This window comes from Colossoma macropomum, unplaced genomic scaffold, assembly GCF_904425465.1.
Source record: "Colossoma macropomum unplaced genomic scaffold, Colossoma_macropomum, whole genome shotgun sequence".
Taxonomy (NCBI): Eukaryota; Metazoa; Chordata; class Actinopteri; order Characiformes; family Serrasalmidae; genus Colossoma; species Colossoma macropomum.
In genome coordinates, this window is record NW_023494804.1 from 4,514,624 (window position 1) to 4,535,007 (window position 20,384).

Here is a 20,384-nt window from a genome sequence, read left to right on the forward strand (position 1 = left end):
CCGGCTGTCTTCTCCTTTTCTTTGATCATGTGGAAACTGCAGGCGCTTGTACACTCACCATCCACTTTATTAGAAATCCTACCTAGCACTCACTGGCCACTTTACGAGGTCCACCTACCTTATAGATCTTCTATATAGCTCTACAATTACAGACTGTAGCACATCTGCTCCTAACCACAGGATTGCTGTTGACCAGATATTATTTGGCTGCTGGGGTCAATCTCAACAAAGCAGTGACACTGACATGGTCATGTGTGGTACAAGCACAGAGGTCTACTATCCAAAAATATGTCAAGACCAGCTCTGGGGTCAGAAACCACTTATGAAGATAACGCAAGTTGTACATCAACAGGCTCAAAATGGTAGACCATCAAGGTGGACCTACGAGGTAAGAGTTTCTAATAAAATGGGCAGGGAGTGTCATAATTGGTTGGTTGTTCTCACATGGCTACAAAACGTTTCCTAATGACTTGGAGTGCAGGTACAGCGGATGGGATCCTGATCAGCTGGACGCTAATGCTCCTGAAAGCCTGCTCTCAGACAAAGCAGTCTCACTTACTAGACCCCAAGAGGCCGGTTCTTATTATGTGAGAGATTTCCTTTCTTGTCTGTGTTTACCTTTAGAGCTAATACATGTACTACGATCTGATATTTGCTCTGCTAAGTTTTAGAAGTCGATTTCAATCACATTAAGTGTCATTTAGCATACTTGCACTCTGCACCCATTAATAACCCAGGGCATTGTTGATACATTATTCAGGTGAGATGTGGGAGGCGGTTAATGGACATGCATGTAAATGATTTATTTTTTTGCAGCCGTTGTGTTTATGGCCGAGTTTCTTCTGTCCCTTTTCCATTATCGAAGCCTTGCGCGTTCAATCATGCCACGTCTCAAACTGTGGCCAAGGCAAATAGAAAAGATATTAAACCATTAAGTCATTTCAAGCACTTACTGCGCATATTAGAGGCTCATTAACAATTACTTGCTCATGCATGTCTGATAATCTGGGGGAAATAACTGCCCTTGGAACAAGCCTCACTTTACCTCTGTGGTGAGTCACTATTTTTGTCATTAAAAGAGAGACATAAAAAAAAGCTTGTTTATCTTTATAACCAACAGGAACGAGATCTTTGGGTCAAAATTAGGCTCGTCGTCGTGCCGACCCACTGACTATGAAATGAACATATGCTGTTATTGCGCTTGCTCATTTTTCCCCTCTTGATTTTTGCTTCTAATTTGTCTCAGCTTAGTTTATAGTGTTTTGTAATTTATAACTGTCAAAAGTCCTTTTTGACTCTTGCATTCGCATGTAGTCACTGTCATGTAAGTGGTGAGAAACGGAACGCGGAGTAAAGCAGCGGTCATAATGTGTTGATTTTCAACACAGGGACCCATCCAACCGGCTGCGACTTTATGAAACATTGATGTCCCCTAATTTCTTGGCAGAAAAAGCTTCGAGTGGTAATAACGTGTTTCTTTCTGCGCCTGCCGTGCCGGACCAGCGACAGGAAGACTGCAGGCCATAATTATCCTGTTTGTTCAAAAGCCGATGCCTTTTTATTATTTAAATCTCTTTGGGCGGCGAGAGAGCGGTGGAGGCGCGCCTCTCCACCATTTTCTTGTCATGTTGTGTTCGTCAGCATTAATGCCCTTCTCTCCGTAATTTGTTGCTGTTTTGTCTGCCCCTTTTCTCATCCTGAATTAGGGAATGAAGGCTTTCCCTGCGAGGGTGTGGGGGTATAGGGAGCTATGTTGTGATGTAAAGGTTTTAGAACTGAGCAAAATGCAGGATCTGAGAATCGGTGGTGGGGGTGGGGGTGGCAAGAGAGTGGTGGGGGGGGTGCAAATAGCGCTGGGTGGGGAATCAAACCTTGAATGCGTTTGAATCTGGCAGGCTCTGTTGTGCAAAAGCCGGCGTTCTGGAGGCCCCCAGTGGCTGCGACTCTTCTGTGGGAAATCTAGCAGACCAAAGCTTTTCAATGCATCCATCCTTTCAATATACTGTAGCATTCTGATCCAAGCTCATGGGGCGCATTCTTATTTTTGTATCTGCAGGCTATTATAAAAAGTCATCTCGGATTGGTAAACCGATTCGCTTCCACAAAACACACATCGGGCTATTTTCGCTCGGTCCCACAGGCACCGGCGCAACGCTCAGCATGCTTTGTCTATTGATGCGCTCCGATCATTAGACGTTTTGTAGCTCAAATGATTTCCTCCCAGTTATACCGTGGCTTGTCCTGGTTTTAAATTGTAATTTGCACTGAGGTCTTTACCTCCATTTTGGGCCTTATTGACCACCAAATATATGGATTACCAGTCGCATGTCATCTGAATGAATTCCCCCTGGACAAATACATAGACTAAGGGAAGGAAAACATGTCTCCGGTAGCATTGGACTGCACTGATTCTGTGCATAAGCTCGACAGTGTTTATAACCAAACATTATAAGACTGTCTATTTGTATTCAGAATATCAACACTAGTATGAATATCTTTAAGGTACTGAGTGAGGAAGAACACTCCAAAATTTACTGCACTACTGCCATCGATGCTTGTTGCTAGGGAACTATAGGAGTGTATTTTATAAAAGAAATATTGCTTTGACTGTTGGCTGCCAATATGTCACCCCATAAATAAATTAAAGCAATGTGATATTGTCTTTTTAACACAGACACTCACACATACAGAGGCAGAATTACATATACTCGCACATATCAATACAGACACCTGAACACATATAGTACTGTGCAAAATTCAGAGATAATCCTCAGAAAAAAAGGGAGAAAATACCTATTTAACAGAAAATTACATATCAGCCTTAACAACTCAATATAATATCAAATGTTTTAGTATTTATCTGTGTCTGATCTTCTCCTTTATTACAGCCTCCGTTCTTTTCAATATACTTGCTTTCAGTTTTTCAAAGAAATCTACAACACACCTCCGAATTCAGTCTTAGAATTTATTTGCACTCTGTTTCTTATGATCATAGCAATTCCGCAATTTAGAATCATTAGTCCGTAAAATTTCCTCCACATTTTAGATCCAGTTTTGGGTTTCTAGCACAAATTCTCTCTTTTTTTATATATTTTGTTGTCTCAGGTTAGGCTTCTTGACAGCTACACATCCTTTCAGACCCATAGCATAGTCTTCTCACAGTGGAAAGATGGATGTGGATTTTTTTTTCAAATCTGAAGTACGAGCGGAGCTTGATTTTCTCCAAAAGATGAAAGCTTTAAGTGCTGTTTATCTGATGGGGGGTAGTTTTGGTGTCTGTCAGGTTTTCCAGGTGGTTGTTAGGAGTCCCATTTTCTCTGTATCTTGTTATCATTTTTTGAGCTCCAGTTTTGGAAACTTTGCTGTTTTACATACTTTCCTTTGACAGTCATCTTCCTCATGCAAGTGGATTATCTTACATTTAATCTTCTAAACTGTTGCCTGGAAGTTAAGTAGGATAATGAAGGATGGTCTCTTTTGCTCAGTACATTTCATGGGGTAAAATGTACCAGTCACTTATTATTATGGTCCTTATCACTTCCTTAGAAAATGTTCTAATTTATTTTCTTGAATCATGTCATGTGACATTACAGTAAATTTTTGGTGTAAGTTTGCACTGAGCACTTCATTGCTCCAAATAATTATCTAGTTATGAGATATTTTTCATCTTAATACTTAGAACCTGTTGGGAATTTCAGTGTAACTTATTTAGACTGTCTTGGAACTAATCATCATGTTTCCCAAAATAATGATGTAGCATTTTGGAGTTTGTACCTCACATTTACCCAGTTAATACCTACACCCTTGAAAAAAGATGGTTCTTTAAGGGTTCTTTAGTAAAAAAAATAGGTTCTATATAAAATCATTAACACTCAAATAACCCTTTGCATGATTAAATGTCTCTTTGTACCATGAAAGCGTTCTTCAGATTGATGGAAAACGTGCATAAATGTGCTAAAAACAGTTCTACTTAGAATTATAGCTCTACATAGAACCTTTCTGAAAAGAGTTCTATATACCACCCAAAAGGGTTATTCTATTATTACAAAATGTCATAGTAAAATGACAATTTTTTTTCAAAAAGGTTCTATATAGAACCTTAGAATACAGCACATTTTCTCTCAGTCTGAAGAACCCTTTTATGATGCAAAGAACCTTTTAATCATGCAAAGGGTTCTTTAAGTGTTCATAGTTCTATATAGAACCATTTTCTTTACCAAAGAACCCTTAAAGAACCCTCTTTTTAAGAGTGTAGAGCCTAAGGGATTCTAATAAAAATGCTACCCACATTGATTTGTATTTACCTTCACACAGAAATTGACTTCTGACCAGCCAACAAGCCGAAAACCTCATTGATGTAAAACGCATCCTGAAGGCCGTATCTCAGAATTTCACCTCTGACCTGCCCTGCAAAGCGAAGCCCCGATAAGATGTACTGAGATAGCCTCATGATTAAAGTCTCACCTCACAGATAAGAGAGTCACTCGAACAGGCGGTTAGCTGCAGCTCTGTCAGAGATATTGATTCCACAATCGTCGCTTAAACATCCTTTCCGCAATTTAGACATGGAGCCAATCCCGTGGCCGTAATGGGAGATGGAAGAACACTTCCTCTTTGTTGTGGAACTATAGATTCAGTTGCTGAGGGAGGGAAGTGTCTAAGCACTTTGTTGAAGGTTGACACATCGCACCACCTTTCAGTGTTTCAATTCTCATGTCCTTCAGCTAATTCCTCCCACATTTTCCCACCTGATGCTAAACCACGGCTGCCTTAAAGCGATACCGTGGCGAAGAGAAATCAAATGTACAGATTTCTCAAAAGTACCTCAAAGTAGTCAGTCAGCCAAGAAATGGTTGGTGTCCAAAGTTTGCTCCTTTGTTTTTGCTAAAATAAGCTTTTACCTTGCAAATTAGCATCAAGCAAACATACCTAAACTATCATACTTGACTCAGACCATGTTGAGATGTTGGGTAATGTCAAAGAGACTTGCTTATGTGGTTTCTGACACTGTATGGTACATTATTATCCATACAAAATCACAAATGTACACTCAAAAAATGGTTCCTTATAGAGCCATGAACACTCAAAAAGACCTTGACATGATTAAAGGGTTCTTTGTGCCATGTAAGCGTTCTTCAGATTGATGAAGAATGTGCTGCAGATGGTTCTATATAGAACCTTTTTGAAAAAAAAAGTTGCTATATAGCACTCAAGATAGTTTTTCCACAGAAATAAGCTTGACATCACAACAATAGCAGAACCCTTTTTTGGATCTAGAACCCTTTTCAAAAGGTTTTTTATTTAGAACCATCTAGAGCACATTTTTCATCAATCTGAAGAACCCTTTCATGATGCCAAGAATCCTTTAATAATGCAAAGTGTTCTTTGAATGTTCATGGTTCTATATAGGACCTTTTTTTCTTAATAAACAACCTTTGAAGAACCATCATTTTTAAGTGTGTACAGACTAAACAGAACTCAAACAAGGTTCTGATTAGAACCATCTACAGCACATTCTTCATCAGTCTGAAGAACCCTTTCATGATGCCAAGAATCCTTTAATAATGCAAAGGGTTCTTTGAATGTTCTTGTTTCTATATAGAACCTTTTTCCTTAGTAAACAACGCTTGAAGAACCATCATGTGTAAGTGTATACAGACTAAACATTGCTTAAAAAGGGTTCTGATTAGAACCATCTACAGTACATTCTTCATCAATCTGAAGAACTCTTTCATCATGCAAAGGGTTCCTTGAATGTTCATGGTTCTATATAGAACATTTTTCTGTAATAAACAACCTTTGAAGAACCATCATTTCTAAGTGCGTACAGACTAAACAGAACTCAAACAGGGTTAATATAATAACCATCTACAGCACATTCTTCATCAATCTGAAGAACCCTGTCATGAGGCCAAGAGCCCTTTCATCATGCAAAGGGTTCTTTGAATCCTTAATAAACAATCTTTGAAGAGCCATCATTTATAGTGTGCACAGACAAAATTCAAGCTGCTGACACTGTTTTTATGTGTTATGTTTATGTTTTTGCTAACATACTTTCATGCAGTTTTATAGGAAAAGTAAACGTCATACAGTAACAGAAACCACAGATGCACGTCTGTTTGAAATGACTTAATAATTTAACATAGTTTCAGGCAAGTGTGTGATGATTTAGGCATGCTGTATGCACTATGCTATCTTGGTGGCTAAAACGCTTCCATTATTTCTAAGCTACATTTGTTTTATGGCTCTGGTGCAAAACCGAAAGAAGCAACTTTACAACTCCAAATGTCTTGACAGATTCTCTTCACGGGAAAAACTGTCCCTGTTGCTTGTAGAACATGTGCTTGCTGAGTTGTTCGAATTGGGTACTTATGACTTCATTTAACACACTGCTGCTTATGCTAATCATTACAGTATTGAAAGGTGGGCTGAATTATGGTGCAATGCATCCTTATTATTGAGAATACCATCCTTACCTATTATGATTCAGTCTAACAAAGGGTTATGGCCAGTGTTTGCTAAAGAGAGGCTTGTTTGGCTCCTATTGTGTTTAAGTCAGGCCTATGTAAACCAGGCATAACATTATGACCACCTCCTCGTTTCTACGCTCATTGTCCATTTTATCAGCTCCACTTACTATATAGGTGCACTCTGAGTTCTACAGTTACAGAGTGTAGTCCATCTGTTTCTCTGCACACTTTGTTAGCCCCATTTTACCCTGTTCTTCAGTGGTCAGGACCCCCATGAACCCTCACAGAGCAGGTACTATTTGGGTGGTGGATCATTCTCAGCACTGCAGTAACACTGACGTGGTGGTGGTGTGTTAGTGTGTGCTGTGCTGGTCTGAGTGGATCAGACACAGTAGTGCTGCTGGAGTAAAAACACTGTGTCCACTCACTGTCCACTCTACTAGACACTCCTACTTTGTCAGTCCACCTTGTAGATGTAAAGTCAGAGATGATAGCTCATCTACTGCTGCACAGTTTGTGTTGGTCATCCTCTAGTCCATCAGTGGTCACAGGACCCTGCCCACAGGACACTGTTGGCTGGATATTTTTGGTTGGTGGACTATTCTCAGTCCAGCAGCGACACTGAGGTGTTTAAAAACTCCAGCAGCACTGCTGTGTCTGATCCACTCACAGATGGACTACAGTCTGTAACTGTAGAACTACAAAGTGCACCTATATAGTAAGTGGAGCTGATTAAAATGGACAATGAGCGTAGAAACAAGAAGGTGGTCATAATGTTATGCCCGATCAGTGTATGGTTCATGTGAGGTTCCACAATAACACAGTGATGTTACAGGCTGGGAGGTACATGCCTAAACCTTAAGGGTCCTTATGTGCCTCACACTTCAGTTCCTCATAACTTACAGATTAGTAGTTATGGAGTAATTTGTTGTAGTTATTGGACAGTAAGCCTTAAGATTAATAACTGAATAATAAGTCTGGAGGTTTAGAGATTAAAAGATTTGCACACAGCCAAAATAGCGGAGCATATGCAAGCCAACCAGTAGATTCTTTGGTACGGGCAATGGCTATTTACCATGGTCCTTTTGCATGGTTAAACGGTTCTTCTCTGTGATGGAACAGCTGTATATGGTTCTTTAAAGAACATTAAAAAAAGCTCCAAAAAGGGTTCCACTCTCTCTCAAAGATGAAAGCTTTAAGTGCTGCTTTTCTGATGGGGGCAGTTTTGGTGTCTAGAAGGTCTTCCAGGTGGTTGTTAGGAGTCTCAGTTTTCTGTATCTTTTCATCATTTCTGATCTCCAGTCATGGAAACTCCTGTTTCTTTCCTTTGATGTTCTCCTTATTCATACAAGTGGATTATCTCATATTGAATCCCCTCAGAAATATCGCCTAAAAAATGAATACCTTGTCCTCAATGGCCATTTTTCCTGGAAATTAAATAAATGAAGAGTGTCTGACTTTTGCACCGTACAGCAGAATCATTTTTGCTTGGAGTGCAGTAGAAATAAGACTTGACTGAATAGTGTCTCAGTAATAAGCCTCGAGTTTAATGCCTTAAATATTAGCTCCTTAATTATACACTCAACCCAATGACACTTGCATTAAATAACTTGATCATTTGATGGTGTAGCTACACGGTAAGGTATACAGGCCCTTTGTTTTACTGTTTACTTCATCTTGTGCTCCGTCAATGGATTTATTGAACGCCGTAATTACAATATGGAGTTATTGATGAGAAGCATTTCACCCCTGGTAGCTCAAGAGTAGGCGGCCATCAATCATTCCCGAGTGTATTAAGAAAGACTACGGCCTGCTGTGGCTTATATACCCAAAAAGCCAATTTAGGCTCACTGATGTTGATATTACATATTAGTACACATTATTAAATTACTTGCATTTGTGCTTTGATTTGTTTTTTGGGCTTTCATCTGTATAATAGTGTATGATTTGTAAGAAAATTATTCTCTGATCTCAGGAGGGTCTCATGATAAAGTTTGGATGTTCATTGCTTTGAGCATAAAGATTGTGATTCTTCTTGGCAGACCGACTTGTTGCCAATGAGGCCTGATTTTACTGCCATCAAGTGGCAATTCTTGGAACTGCAGTTAGTGGCAGGTTGTCTTAAGTGACCACTTTGTAGTCTATTAATCATACCCACACTTACAGTGAGCTAAATAATCCCCCCCACAACTAAACAAAGCTAAGAAGTCATCTGCATTCTTTGCGGTCCAAGAAACAATCGACTGCAAACGAACCATTAAAAGGGCCTTTCCTTGAAAGGGCACACGAGGAGTCTAATTAGAAGAGTCATGACTGTGTGTTAAGAAAACAATCAATGCTCCCTGCTTTCATATCCATCTGTCAGAGATCAAGGCGCTCTCATTTCGAGCCTAAATATCACAAAGGCGCAGTGTTGGTATAAGACAGCGAGCGTGCCTCCTCACGCACAAACGTTGGAAATGTCAGGATGGCTGCGGCCCGGGGGGGATTGGAGGAGGGCGGGGGGAAAGGTCAGGTACTTTAGGCTGCAGCTGGCAACTCGTACTTTGGAGACCAAAACACTGGCATGCACTCAGAATGGACAGGCTATGCTGGCTGACCAGCTGAGGCTCTTTTCACATCAAATCCTCATTACAATACTTACTGAACGCACTTGGAATGGACGCCAAATAGCAGTGCCTTGGCTGCTTCTTGTTAAGGCACATCATGTCTTCAATGGGGGGACACATATACAGTAAATCTGCATTTTCAAAATCAAAAATTTAAAAGTGCTTTATAATTTTGGGTTATAGGTTCATGTATTGAGTTTTGCATTATATGTCGGCACCTGCACCAAGTTCTTTGTACTTGAAGAAGCTTCTGATTGCATATACATTTCATAAGCACTAATGCAGATGCAATGTGCTGTCATTAGGAAATGTTACATTAAATATTGTCACTGTCCAAATACAAAACAAAAACAAAAAACTTTCTTAACTGACTGTAAGTTAATGTAGTTAAGGAGATTGTATTCCAACCTATTTTGCAACCTGTTTAGCATTTCTATATATCCACTCATCATGACATTTTCACACAATGTAAATGGCAGCTGTTGTGCTCAAATGATGAAGAAAAATAAAAAGGTGATTCTACAGAAACGTCAACTTTTCTATCTATCCCTAGGAGTCACTGGTGTTGCTGATCGTCATTGGTGTTACACATAAGAAAGGTAACACCAGTGACATTTTTAATGAAAAATGCGTTTTACGAATGGCTGCTACAGACCATCAAACCACATGTTGTCAGTCATGGAATATCCACTAAAATATGCAATTTAATCCATCTGTGTTCTATTTTTTCAAAAAATCCTAAGAATAAATTCGGTCACACCAGTGACTTCAGCTAAAAGCTTCATATGAAATCATGAGCTAAATGAGAAAATCTCTGATAACTGTGACACAGTGGACTCACCATGTGCTTTTCTTCATAGGTAAAAGGAAGTCAAGTGATGTCATCAGTGTGATTTTTATTTCAAAATAAGAGTTTTTTTTGTTGCACGGTAACACCAGTGACACGACTCCTGGGGCCAACAACTTTCATGATGTATTTTCTAATAATTATTCGCCATTGGTTTTCTTTATGTCATTTAAATCATATATTTCATAGTCATGTGTAGATTACTGAAGTTATAATTGCAGAAAAATGTTTTTTACTTCAAAATAACAGTCCTCTCCATTTACACATTACACTTTTGTGTAATGAGACACAATGAGCCAGATGGTTGCAGATAAAAGAAACAAATGAAGCCCAGCATTTATGCCAACTAAAACAAGTCACACCTCAGGAAACAGGTGAAAGAAATCAGTAGTCGGGTCAGGCCGATCTCCAATAGGTGGATTGTTGTGACTTCATCGTCTTGTGTTCTCCCAGAGGCTTCTGGGAATTGCAGTTCACCAGAGAGTCAGGGCTGGAAGAATGCATGACATTCTGAAGTCACGCATCCTTTTGTAGTGGGCAACATGCCCCTATAAGGAGCTCCAGGTCAAAGCCATTTTTCCTTATGGGAAAAATTAATGATATTTTCGAAAATCACCTCTAATGCATTTTGATACGTTGTCCTATGTACATTTGTGTCACTGGATCATCTGAATTATAAGGTTGTTTATGAGTCAAAATATGAATAATGCTACATACATTCAAGCTAACACCACTGCGCACTGAAATGTGTATGAAAGCAAGTCTAAACACTATTACACCAACACCAGCTACTCAAACCATGAGCTACTACCAAAGCTACTTAACCACCACATTTGACAAAGCTTGCAGATTTGTTTGGGGTATTTTGACGAGGTTGTCTGACTTATGATGTTCGTTCAATCACTGCAGTATTACATTCTGTGTAGCAATATACATATTTAGTCTTCATAAGAACCTCATAATTCAAAGGATCCAGTCACATTTGAAGAGTGACTGGAACATTTTTGGGCTAACACTTTAATTGAACCCTGCTACATAACATTAATACATCCATGCTATAAATCTCACAGCAGGTGTCATATGTTGTCATGAGTTGTCACGACAGATTATATTCAGTAATTCAACAGTGTCATGTTACCCCTACCAGTCATTGTCATAACAGATGCTATAATGTTTGATGTCTAGCAGCGTATGTCACATCTCCACTGTTTAAAGATAGCTTGTGTCTCCAAAACGGCAACTTTACAGGAAAAGGCAAAAACATTCTTTAAAAACTATGTAAGTAAACTGAAAGAGGTTTTATTCCAAGCAATTTTGGAGCATTTCTATTGGTCTATTGTCCACTTATTAAGTTTTTACACAATGTGGAGAACAGCTGCCATGTTCAAATGATGTAGAAAAGTAAAAATGAAAACATTTTTCTTTGGACAATGATGATATGCTAGTTTTTGCAAAGTGGACAATCTTTAAAAAAAAGGGGTTCTTTAGTAAAGAAAATGGTTCTATATAGAACCATGAACACTCAGCGAACCCTTTGCACGATTAAAGGGTCCCTTGCAACATGAAAGGAACTAATGGAGAATGTGTGGTATATGTTTTTTTATAGAACCTATTTGAAAAGAGTTCTTTTATTATTATGACATCAAGCTTGTAACAAAAGAAGAACCCTTTTTGGTGCTATATAGAACCCTTTACAAAAAGGTTCTATAAAGACCCATGCACGTTCTCCATCAATCTGAAGAACATTTCATGATGGATGCAACAAACCCTTTAACCATGCAAGGGGTTCTTTGAGTGTCCATAGCTCTATATAGAACAATTTTATTTACTAAAGAACCCTTAAAGAACCATCCTTTTTAAGAAGGTGGTAGTTAGTTGAACATTATGATATCTGTCATTACAGTTACTGGTTACCTGACACTTAATATAGAGTGTCAATGAATGATCTGATTTACAAGGTTGTTCATAAGTCAAAATATAAATAATGCTACATCCATGCTACAAGCTAACACTCCTGCACACTGAAATGATGGTGCATGAAAGTCTAAACTTCAACAATATTATATACCATCATCAGACACTCAAACTGAAAGGTTGTTATGACATTGTTATATGAATATACTGAATATAATCTGTCATGGCAATGTATGACATCTGCATGGTTATATCAACATTATGTAGGAGGATTTAAGTAAAATGTCACTCATTTTCATTTACCACAAGGCACACTGGGGGCAATTTACAAGAATGCTGTTCATTTTTTCCATAAGGATAAAAGGCTGAGACCCAGATGACGGTGACTTTTTTGATTCCCCCTTATCATTTTGGCTTCCACACTGAATATGACTGTGCATAAATTAATGACAATTGTAATTATTTCACTATATTTAGTGAGAATATTATATATTTGATGATATATATTACGCTTATTTTCTGCTTTAAGCTGTGCATCACGCATAGTACCTGAACGGCAGCAGCCGTGCTGTTTTAGTGCAGTGCTGAGCTCTATGAGAGTCGCTGTGGTCTCTGTGGTGCGGCGTAGTGCTCACTGACATTTCTCACCCATTTGCTCTGTCATCGCTCCCTGAGTGTGAGGCCGTCTCCCTGACCCCTGCTCTCCGGGGTTCGCTCAAATGGCACCGCTCCTGCCTCCAGCCTTCATGAAGTCATGAGACGGTGGAAGGGCCTGACTGCAAACAGAAATACGCCCGGATCCTGCACCACAGATTAACCCCTTAAACTCCAAGATCATTGTCCAGTTGATAGCCTTAATAATCTATCCTGAGTAATACATTTGTTTTCATGGATTCTTTTCATGCTCAATTAATTTTATGATTATTATTTACAATTTTGGTGCAGATAATCATAATTAGCCATCCAAGAGGACTACCATTTCTTATTCTATATGCTGTATCTGGAGTGAATTACTCAGGAATATGAAACTGTTATGTAAGCGGAGATGCAAGACCAACAAATAGGCTTAAAGTTTAAGGGGTAAATATTTTCTTCTCTCTTATCACCCCCACCCCTAGATAGGCTGCTCACCAAATGCCATCCATATTAGGCCGGTCACTTGCAGTGTGCTTATGAGGTGCTACTAATGATATCAGTCATAGCAGTACATGTTCATGATATGTGATTTCTAAGGAGTTATATTATTAATTCTGCATTGATGCATAAGACAATCTTGAATATGTCCGTTCTCGATTCACAGTAATGCATGTGGGGAAATGGATGTTAATGTCCTTTTCAATGGATTCTGCAAACATATCTGTTCACACAGGAATCAGCAAAAGCAAAGCTAAATGCATTGCATGAAAGGAAAGCAGGTGCAATAATTCTATTGTAAAAAATAGAAAAAAAAATAAAATAAATAAAATAAAAAATTCCAAAATGAAACAACAGAATACCATTTTGAAAGACTGGAGTGCGTCAAATTTATTTCCTCAATTCCAGGAAAACTTGATCAAAAGAAAGATCAAATCTTTCAACTTTTCAACTGTGCACAAACAAAGAAAAGCGATGACAGATTAGGCTGGAAAAAAAATCCAAAACTAATAAACAAAAACAAAATAAAAAACAAAAAAGGAAGTATGCAGCACATGGTGCTCCTCCCTTCTCAAGGACAGCAACACAACAACATACTTTAGTTAACACCCTGATTAATCAAACCAACATTTTCTGGATGATTTTGATAATGAAGACTAACTTCTTCACAGGGTGTACATTGGTTGTTTTGATTTGTTGTTGAAGGGGCGTTATGACCAATACACCAATACAAGTCAACAGTTTGAAAGCTACGACTGGACATAAACTATATGGACAAAGGTTTTGGGACACCCCTTGTAATGATTGAGTTCAGGTGTTTCAGTCACACCCATTGCTAACAGATGGATAAAATTAAGCACATAACCTTGCAGTCTCGATAGACAAACACTGGCAGTAGAGGGTCGTACTGATGAGCTCAGTGACTTTAAACATGGCACTGTCATAGGATGCCACCTCAGTTTGTGAAGTTTCTGTCCTGCTAGATCTGCCCCAGTCAACTGTAAGTGCTATTATTATAAAATGGATGCAACTTGGAGCAACAACAGCTGAGCCATGAAGCGGTGGACCACGCAAACTCACAGAGTGGAACCGCCAAGTGCTGAAGCTCACAGTGCCTATCCTCTGTTAACTCACTCTGGAAGCAGCATCAGCAAAAGAACTGTGTATCAGGAGCTTCATGAAATGGGTTTCCATGGCCGCTACACACAAGTTTACACTTCCAACATTGAACAGTTTGGGGAAGAACCTTTTCTGTTCCAGCATGACTGAGCCCCAGTGCACAAAGCAATGTCCATAAAGCCATGGCTGGGTGAGTTTGGTGTGGATGAACTTGACTGGCCCTCACAGAGCCCTGACCTCAACCCCATCTAACACCTTTGGGATGAACTAGAACAGAGATTTCGAGCCAGGCCCTCTCGTCCAACATCAGTATCTGACCTCACAGATGCTCTTCTGAATGAATGGGCAGAAATGTCCACAGACACTCTCCAAAATCTTGTAGAAAGCTTCCCAGAAGAGTGGAAGCGGTTATAGCTGCAAAGAGGCACCAACTCCATATTAATGCCTATGGATTTAGAACAGGAGGTCATAAAAGCTACTATAGGTATAATGTGTCGGTGTCCCAATACTTTTGTCAATATAGTGTATGTATTACTATATTAATGCTAGCTTTAGTAATCAGTATAACACTGCTAACATTTATTAAACAGAGCTAGTATTCTTATGCTAATGCTAACATTATATAATAAAGATTTTTATAATAACTAACATTGTAAAATAGGTCATGGCAATGTTAGCTTTAACATAATGTTAACATTACTATAACAATGCTAGCATTAGATAGCAGCGTCTTTTCCCTTTAGCAGTCTATAGAACTCGGCAGTCTTTGTGCTCTGACTTCTTGTATCTGCGGTAATGCTCTTTGATGTTGTGTCTTCCTCCACATAGCATTTCCAAAATAATCTTGACCAGCTCCTTTACTTGGTGACGGCTTTTGTCGTTGTTGTCAAAAGCGTGACATCTCGAGCCAAAAGTTTTTATCAGCTGCTGAAGCTGAGGGTCAGTATTTTTAATGTAATCTTCTAAACTCACCCCCTTCAGCTTCTCTTTGCCTGTGAACAGGATGACCGTCTTTTTGACCACTTCCTCCCCGAATGTTTTCTGTATATTCGAGACGCTCTCTCTTTCTCCCACTGTGAAACGGCCCATATGCATAACCAGTAAATACACCACAGGCTCCTGCTGAGAGAGTTCTTTACACTTCTTAACGTGGATCTCTGGATTCTTTAGATCTTCGTCAAAGAAATCTGGTGTATCAATGACCCTCATCTTTATTCCACAGACCAGTTCCTCTGCTACCTTACATTCCTGTGTTGTGGCTGTAGAACTAGCATGGGACTCGAAATATCTTTTGGTCAGTATGGTGTTACCAGTCGCACTTTTCCCACTGCCGGTCTGTCCCAACAGCACAATGGTCATCACGTTTCTCTCACCGTCAAGCATGGCTTCAGCTGACTTCTCATCTAGAAGAAAAGAGTTAACATGGCCTTAATAATTGACCCAAGCATACTTGTTGGAAAAGGCACATATGGTTAAGGTTAGCAGTAGGGGCTAGCTCACACTGTAAAACCTGATGAGTTAAGTCCACTCAAATGGTTTGAGGAAACCGATTGCCTTAAACGCTTTAAGCTAAATAACTCAAATCATCTGACCATAAATAATTCCCTAAACTGAGTATGAACAAAACATGTGTTTATTGTTGCATACACTTAACTAAATTGAGTAAACTGAACTAATTTTGTTGATCTTAAAATGAGTATTTTGGACTTGTATGTTATAGTTGTACTGACTCAATACAACTAAGTAACTGTAAATTCAATTCACTGATAGGCTGAACTAGGCCATCATTATAACAAATTCATATTACACAGCAGTGACACAATAATAACAGACATTGATAACAATGTCTTTTTTAACTTAACTTTCTTTGGACTATCTTGCCAAAAACTGACAGTTTAGCCTAGAGTGCTGTACTCAGCAGGCAGAGCTCAGGTTTCTTAATGCTGATTTGCAGTACTGAGCAAAAAGTTTAGGAAATAAGTATACACCCAAGGGAAGGTAGGCTGGAGAGAATGACAACACACAGACAGAAAGGTAAACAAGGTGGAAAGACATGCCCAATATGCAAATATATGGTACCAAGAGTCAATAGGAACAAAGTGGGTTTTACTCAAGAAGGTTTTGACCAAACATTTATCAAGTGAAGCTCAAAAGTCTAAACTGCATGGCAATAAGTTGATTCAACTTAAAGATCCAGTTTGATTGTCTGAAATCATCCAAATAAAGTTATGAGAAAAGCATAAAAAGTCCAAATCATTTAAATGTAAACATTTCTGCAGTCTATCACACAAATTGACTGATACAGAATTCTTCAACAGCTCAAACACTGAAGCAACTAGAACATATTCGCAGTGTGCTGAGGTGACCAGTTACTCCCGACAGACACCAAGACTATTTCATGTGTTTGACTTCCATCACTTTTAACATAGCTAATTCTGAATAGGCCAAAACCAGGACTAATACATGGAGTAAACAGTCTTTCATTATAAGTGTGCATGTATAGGTAGAAAAGGGGCAAAACAACACAGGCACCCTAAATTTTCAACAATCTTTAAAAACACCTTACTGGCCTGTCTGCATTTGTATGTATTGTCAACTTAAATAAAATGAGTGAATATAAAAGTTACCTTACCTCAAAAGATGCAAAAAATTATCTTACTTAAAATGACTGAGTTACTATTTCAACAATTCATCAACAATTAATTTTTGAGTTAGTTTGAATTTTTCAGATTAAGTTACTCCAAATTTCTGTAGTATTTAAGTTGTGTTAACCTAATTTTTTCTTTAAGACGTGCAGTGAGTTTTACAGTGTAGTGGTCATAGATATTATCATGAAAGAAGAACATTTTAACATTATAATGCACTTATTAAGCCTTATCCAGCTAGTAGCTGGTAATTACCTGGCTGATAATAATTGCCTTATTAAGTACTTTTACTTGTATATTATACATGATAGCTTTTTTGCTCAACATTTAGGTGTCCATTATAATTCACTCATAAAGCCCCATCAAGACCATTATGTATAAATGTATAACTGTATTATACTGGACACCTAAAGTGTTGATAAAGTAGTAATAGGCAGCTAGTTAATTACAAGCTTATGGCTTAATAAGAGCATTACAAGCACATTACAATGACTGTAATGTTACCAGAAAATGAGCAAAAGGTACCAGCTGGTTTAGGTTGTGTTTTCTCAAGTTTTTTGGCAAAGAGCTCAGAAGTTCTTTCAATATTTTCGTATATCCTAGATTGCTCCTCATCCTCTTCAGGCACAGCTGCAACTGGTTCCGTTTCTACAACAAAGAATATGAATATGTTATTATGAAAGAAGATGTGCCAAAGTCATCATTTGCACAGAATTTCTTTTTTAAAAAGTGAAAGTAAGCTGAATATTACCAGATGGATTAGGTTGTGCCTTTTCCTGCTCCTGCTTTATGTCACATGGTTTATAAGATCTATCAATGGTTTCGTATATCCTAGATTCCAGCTTTTCCTCCTCAGGCATGGCTGCAACTGGTGTGTCTACTAGAACAAGGCAGATGTAGCTGTTATCATCCAAAACAAAAAACGTCAGTTGCACAAAATATCGTATGGATAGTACTTTAAAGTAATTATAAGCTGAGCATTACCAGCAGATGGTGCCTTTTCCTTTTCAGGCGTTTGGTGACCAGATTTATTAGGTTCCTCAAGGGTCTCATCTAACCTACAAGATTATGATAAGTTATGGGATGAAATCTTAACTGAAACCACTGTCAAGGTCAGCAATAAGAAGAAGCAATTCAGTCAATATTGCTGCATCTCTTACCTCTCAGGTGGACACTTCTGCTGGATTCTTCTGTACTGTGTCAGCAACTGATCCTTCAGTTCTTCGCTCTTCATGCCATGTTTGAAATAACAAACTCTTCCACCACATTCATGAAGAATCTCTTGAAAGTGCGTTTTAGCTTCAGATGTTGACTCTTTTATTGACATTCTTTTATCTTTGACAAGCACCACAATTATGTTGTCCACTTCGTTTTGTCCATAAGTTTGCTTTAGCTGTGCCAACATGGCCATCTCTTCTGATGAGGCGTGGTCATCTTGCATGATCAGGAGGAACACACACGCATCTGAGAAAGATGGTTTTATCTCCTCAAAGACTTGTTTCTCGCAGCCAGGGTTCTGTCCATGGTAAAGGTCCGGAGTGTTTATGACACAGCACATCCTACTGTTCATTTGCAGCACTGCTTTCTTAAACGTGGACTCTTCTGGGCTGAAACATTCATTGTCTAGAATGGTATTCCCTATCAGTGCCTTGTCGCTGCCACTCTTTCCCAGTAGGATGACAGTGAGCATGTTGATGCCTGCAGAGGCGCAACTGTTCGTGTCTTCCATGGTCAACAGAATGTCAGAAACTATATATTTTGTGATGAAATAAACCTTAAATCAGTCTCCAAATGGCGTTAAAGCAAGACGAACCTTCAAGTGTCAAAAGAAGAACAGACTTAGTGACTGAGACTTGCCAAAAGGAGAAAGTTCTTGACAAAAGAGACATTTATAAACTTGACACTCCTGATATCTATAAAATCCAGTCATCTATGCAGTTCACAAAAACTTGACTTGAACCTGACTTACCTTGTGACATAACTTGTTCAGGAAGATTTTGCACATTCAAAACAGATTTTAGGTCATTTCTTTGGACTCTAACCTTTAGCGAAGAGTCTGAGCTGCTTAAATGAAAATAAAAACTGCAGTGCTTGTTATTTGAGAGTAAAGGAAAAAAGGGGTGTGGCAGTGAAGCCTTGTATGACAAGATGCCACCTCAGCTGCCTTTAAATTGCTAAACAGCATTGTTGTGTGCAGCATACTTTTCACACGACAATGTTGAACTGTCTCTGCTGCAAATGCCGACGAGCAACTCCCATTCCAGATGGTAAGTCTTCTTTTTCTTGTTTAGTGTTGCTCTGTTTACTTATTTTTAATCTTACAACATTAATAACCTTTTCAGTGCAGTTGGAAAACTCAATATTAATGATTGAATGAATGATCACAATCTATTTAATTTGTTAGCACCATCAAAATACAACAGAAACACAATGGTAAAGACAGGGTGTAATCCTTGCCAAATAACCTGTCAAATGGCCTGGTTGGAGGCTTTAAAAGTTAAATTGCAAACTTAATAACTACTTTTGTTGTGTTGGCAGGCCAACCACTTCGTATAGTGATGATAGGCAAAACGGGAGTGGGGAAAAGTGCTCTTGGGAACACTATTATCGGGAGAAAAGTGTTTAAATCCTCTCCTTCTGCAAACTCGGTTACCGAGACTTGCCAAAAGGCGAAAGTGAACGACCAAAGAGACATTTATGTAATTGACACTCCGGGGATTTTGGACACCAGTAAAACAACAGAAAGCATCAAAAAGGAAATTGTAAAATGCATTCAAGTTTCAGCGCCCGGACCTCACGTCTTCCTGCTGGTGATGCAAATTGGCCGTTTCACCCCAGAAGAGCAAAACGCTGTGAAAGCCTTGCAGGAGCTATTTGGAGAAGAGGCTTGTAAGTACATGATTGTGGTGTTCACACATGGAGATGCGCTGAAAGATCAAAATATACAGGACTATGTGGGTACTGGACACTCACAACTCCGCAATGTTGTCCAGACTTGTGGGAGCAGATACGTTGTCTTCAACAACAACAACATGGAAAACCGAGATCAAGTTGTGGAGCTTATAGTTAAGATTGATGAGCTGGTTGCAGCCAATGGGGGAAGTTACTTCACCCAGGAAATGTATGAAGAAGCAGAACGAAAAATCCAGCAGCAAAAGATAGCAAGGGAGCAGGCAGAGCTTCAAAACTATGACTTCAGCTTCCTTGAGGTTCTGCATCAGAGAATTATTGTTTTCCAACAAATACTCAGGAAAGATCTAGATGAAACTTAAGGTTACTAGCAACACATCCACTTAGTACAGCTTCATAATTGCACTGAACCTGAAAACATTGTTGATAAATTAATGGCTTTCAGTTACAGCTTTGAATCTTCAGAAAATCAGTGTTTCTGTGTAAGTCTCATTATCTTTACTGATGTCTGTATAAAAGTATTATCAAAAATAGGTTTAAATTAAACTCATTAGAACACTTCTCTTTTTATGAAAGACATGTATGTTTTTTGTATGAATTATTATCTTTGGAGCACTATCTATATACCATAGAAACCCTTTTGGGTCTACAACTATTAAGACCCCTTGCAAATATTGTGCCTCCCTTTATATTTTTTAGTTTGGGAAGGCTATTCTATGCTGGAAAGTCAACATGT

The 20,384-nt window shown here is 38.7% G+C and overlaps 2 protein-coding genes across 2 annotated transcripts; one reads left to right on the forward strand and one right to left on the reverse strand.

Annotated features, from left to right (window-relative positions):
- Window positions 1-14,591: 14,591 nt before the first annotated feature.
- On the reverse strand, window positions 14,592-18,797 carry LOC118824872 (immune-associated nucleotide-binding protein 9-like). Its single transcript, XM_036595312.1, has 6 exons — window positions 18,708-18,797; window positions 17,899-18,551; window positions 17,723-17,796; window positions 17,490-17,618; window positions 17,264-17,386; window positions 14,592-15,496 (listed from the first exon to the last, which is right to left on the reverse strand). The coding sequence occupies exons 2-6, from the start codon at window positions 18,465-18,467 to the stop codon at window positions 14,841-14,843; spliced, it is 1,551 nt and encodes a 516-aa protein (XP_036451205.1). The 5' UTR covers window positions 18,468-18,551; window positions 18,708-18,797; the 3' UTR covers window positions 14,592-14,840.
- Window positions 18,798-18,947: 150 nt separating this feature from the next.
- Window positions 18,948-20,108, forward strand: zgc:113625 (uncharacterized protein LOC553227 homolog). The gene is made up of 2 exons (XM_036595095.1): window positions 18,948-19,005; window positions 19,277-20,108. The coding sequence occupies exons 1-2, from the start codon at window positions 18,954-18,956 to the stop codon at window positions 20,008-20,010; spliced, it is 786 nt and encodes a 261-aa protein (XP_036450988.1). The 5' UTR covers window positions 18,948-18,953; the 3' UTR covers window positions 20,011-20,108.
- The last annotated feature ends 276 nt before the right edge of the window (window positions 20,109-20,384 follow it).

Excerpts from the sequence above, each read along its gene's own strand:
- LOC118824872 (XM_036595312.1), bottom strand. The coding sequence starts at position 18,467 with ATGGAAGACACGAACAGTTGCGCCTCTGCAGGCATCAACATGCTCACT. Across the intron at positions 17,387-17,489 it reads GGCACAACCTAATCCATCTG|AAACGGAACCAGTTGCAGCT; the intron begins GTAATATTCAGC and ends TCTTTGTTGTAG. Across the intron at positions 15,497-17,263 it reads AACACAACCTAAACCAGCTG|ATGAGAAGTCAGCTGAAGCC; the intron begins GTACCTTTTGCT and ends CTTTTCTTCTAG.
- zgc:113625 (XM_036595095.1), top strand. The coding sequence starts at position 18,954 with ATGTTGAACTGTCTCTGCTGCAAATGCCGACGAGCAACTCCCATTCCA. Across the intron at positions 19,006-19,276 it reads AGCAACTCCCATTCCAGATG|GCCAACCACTTCGTATAGTG; the intron begins GTAAGTCTTCTT and ends TTGTGTTGGCAG.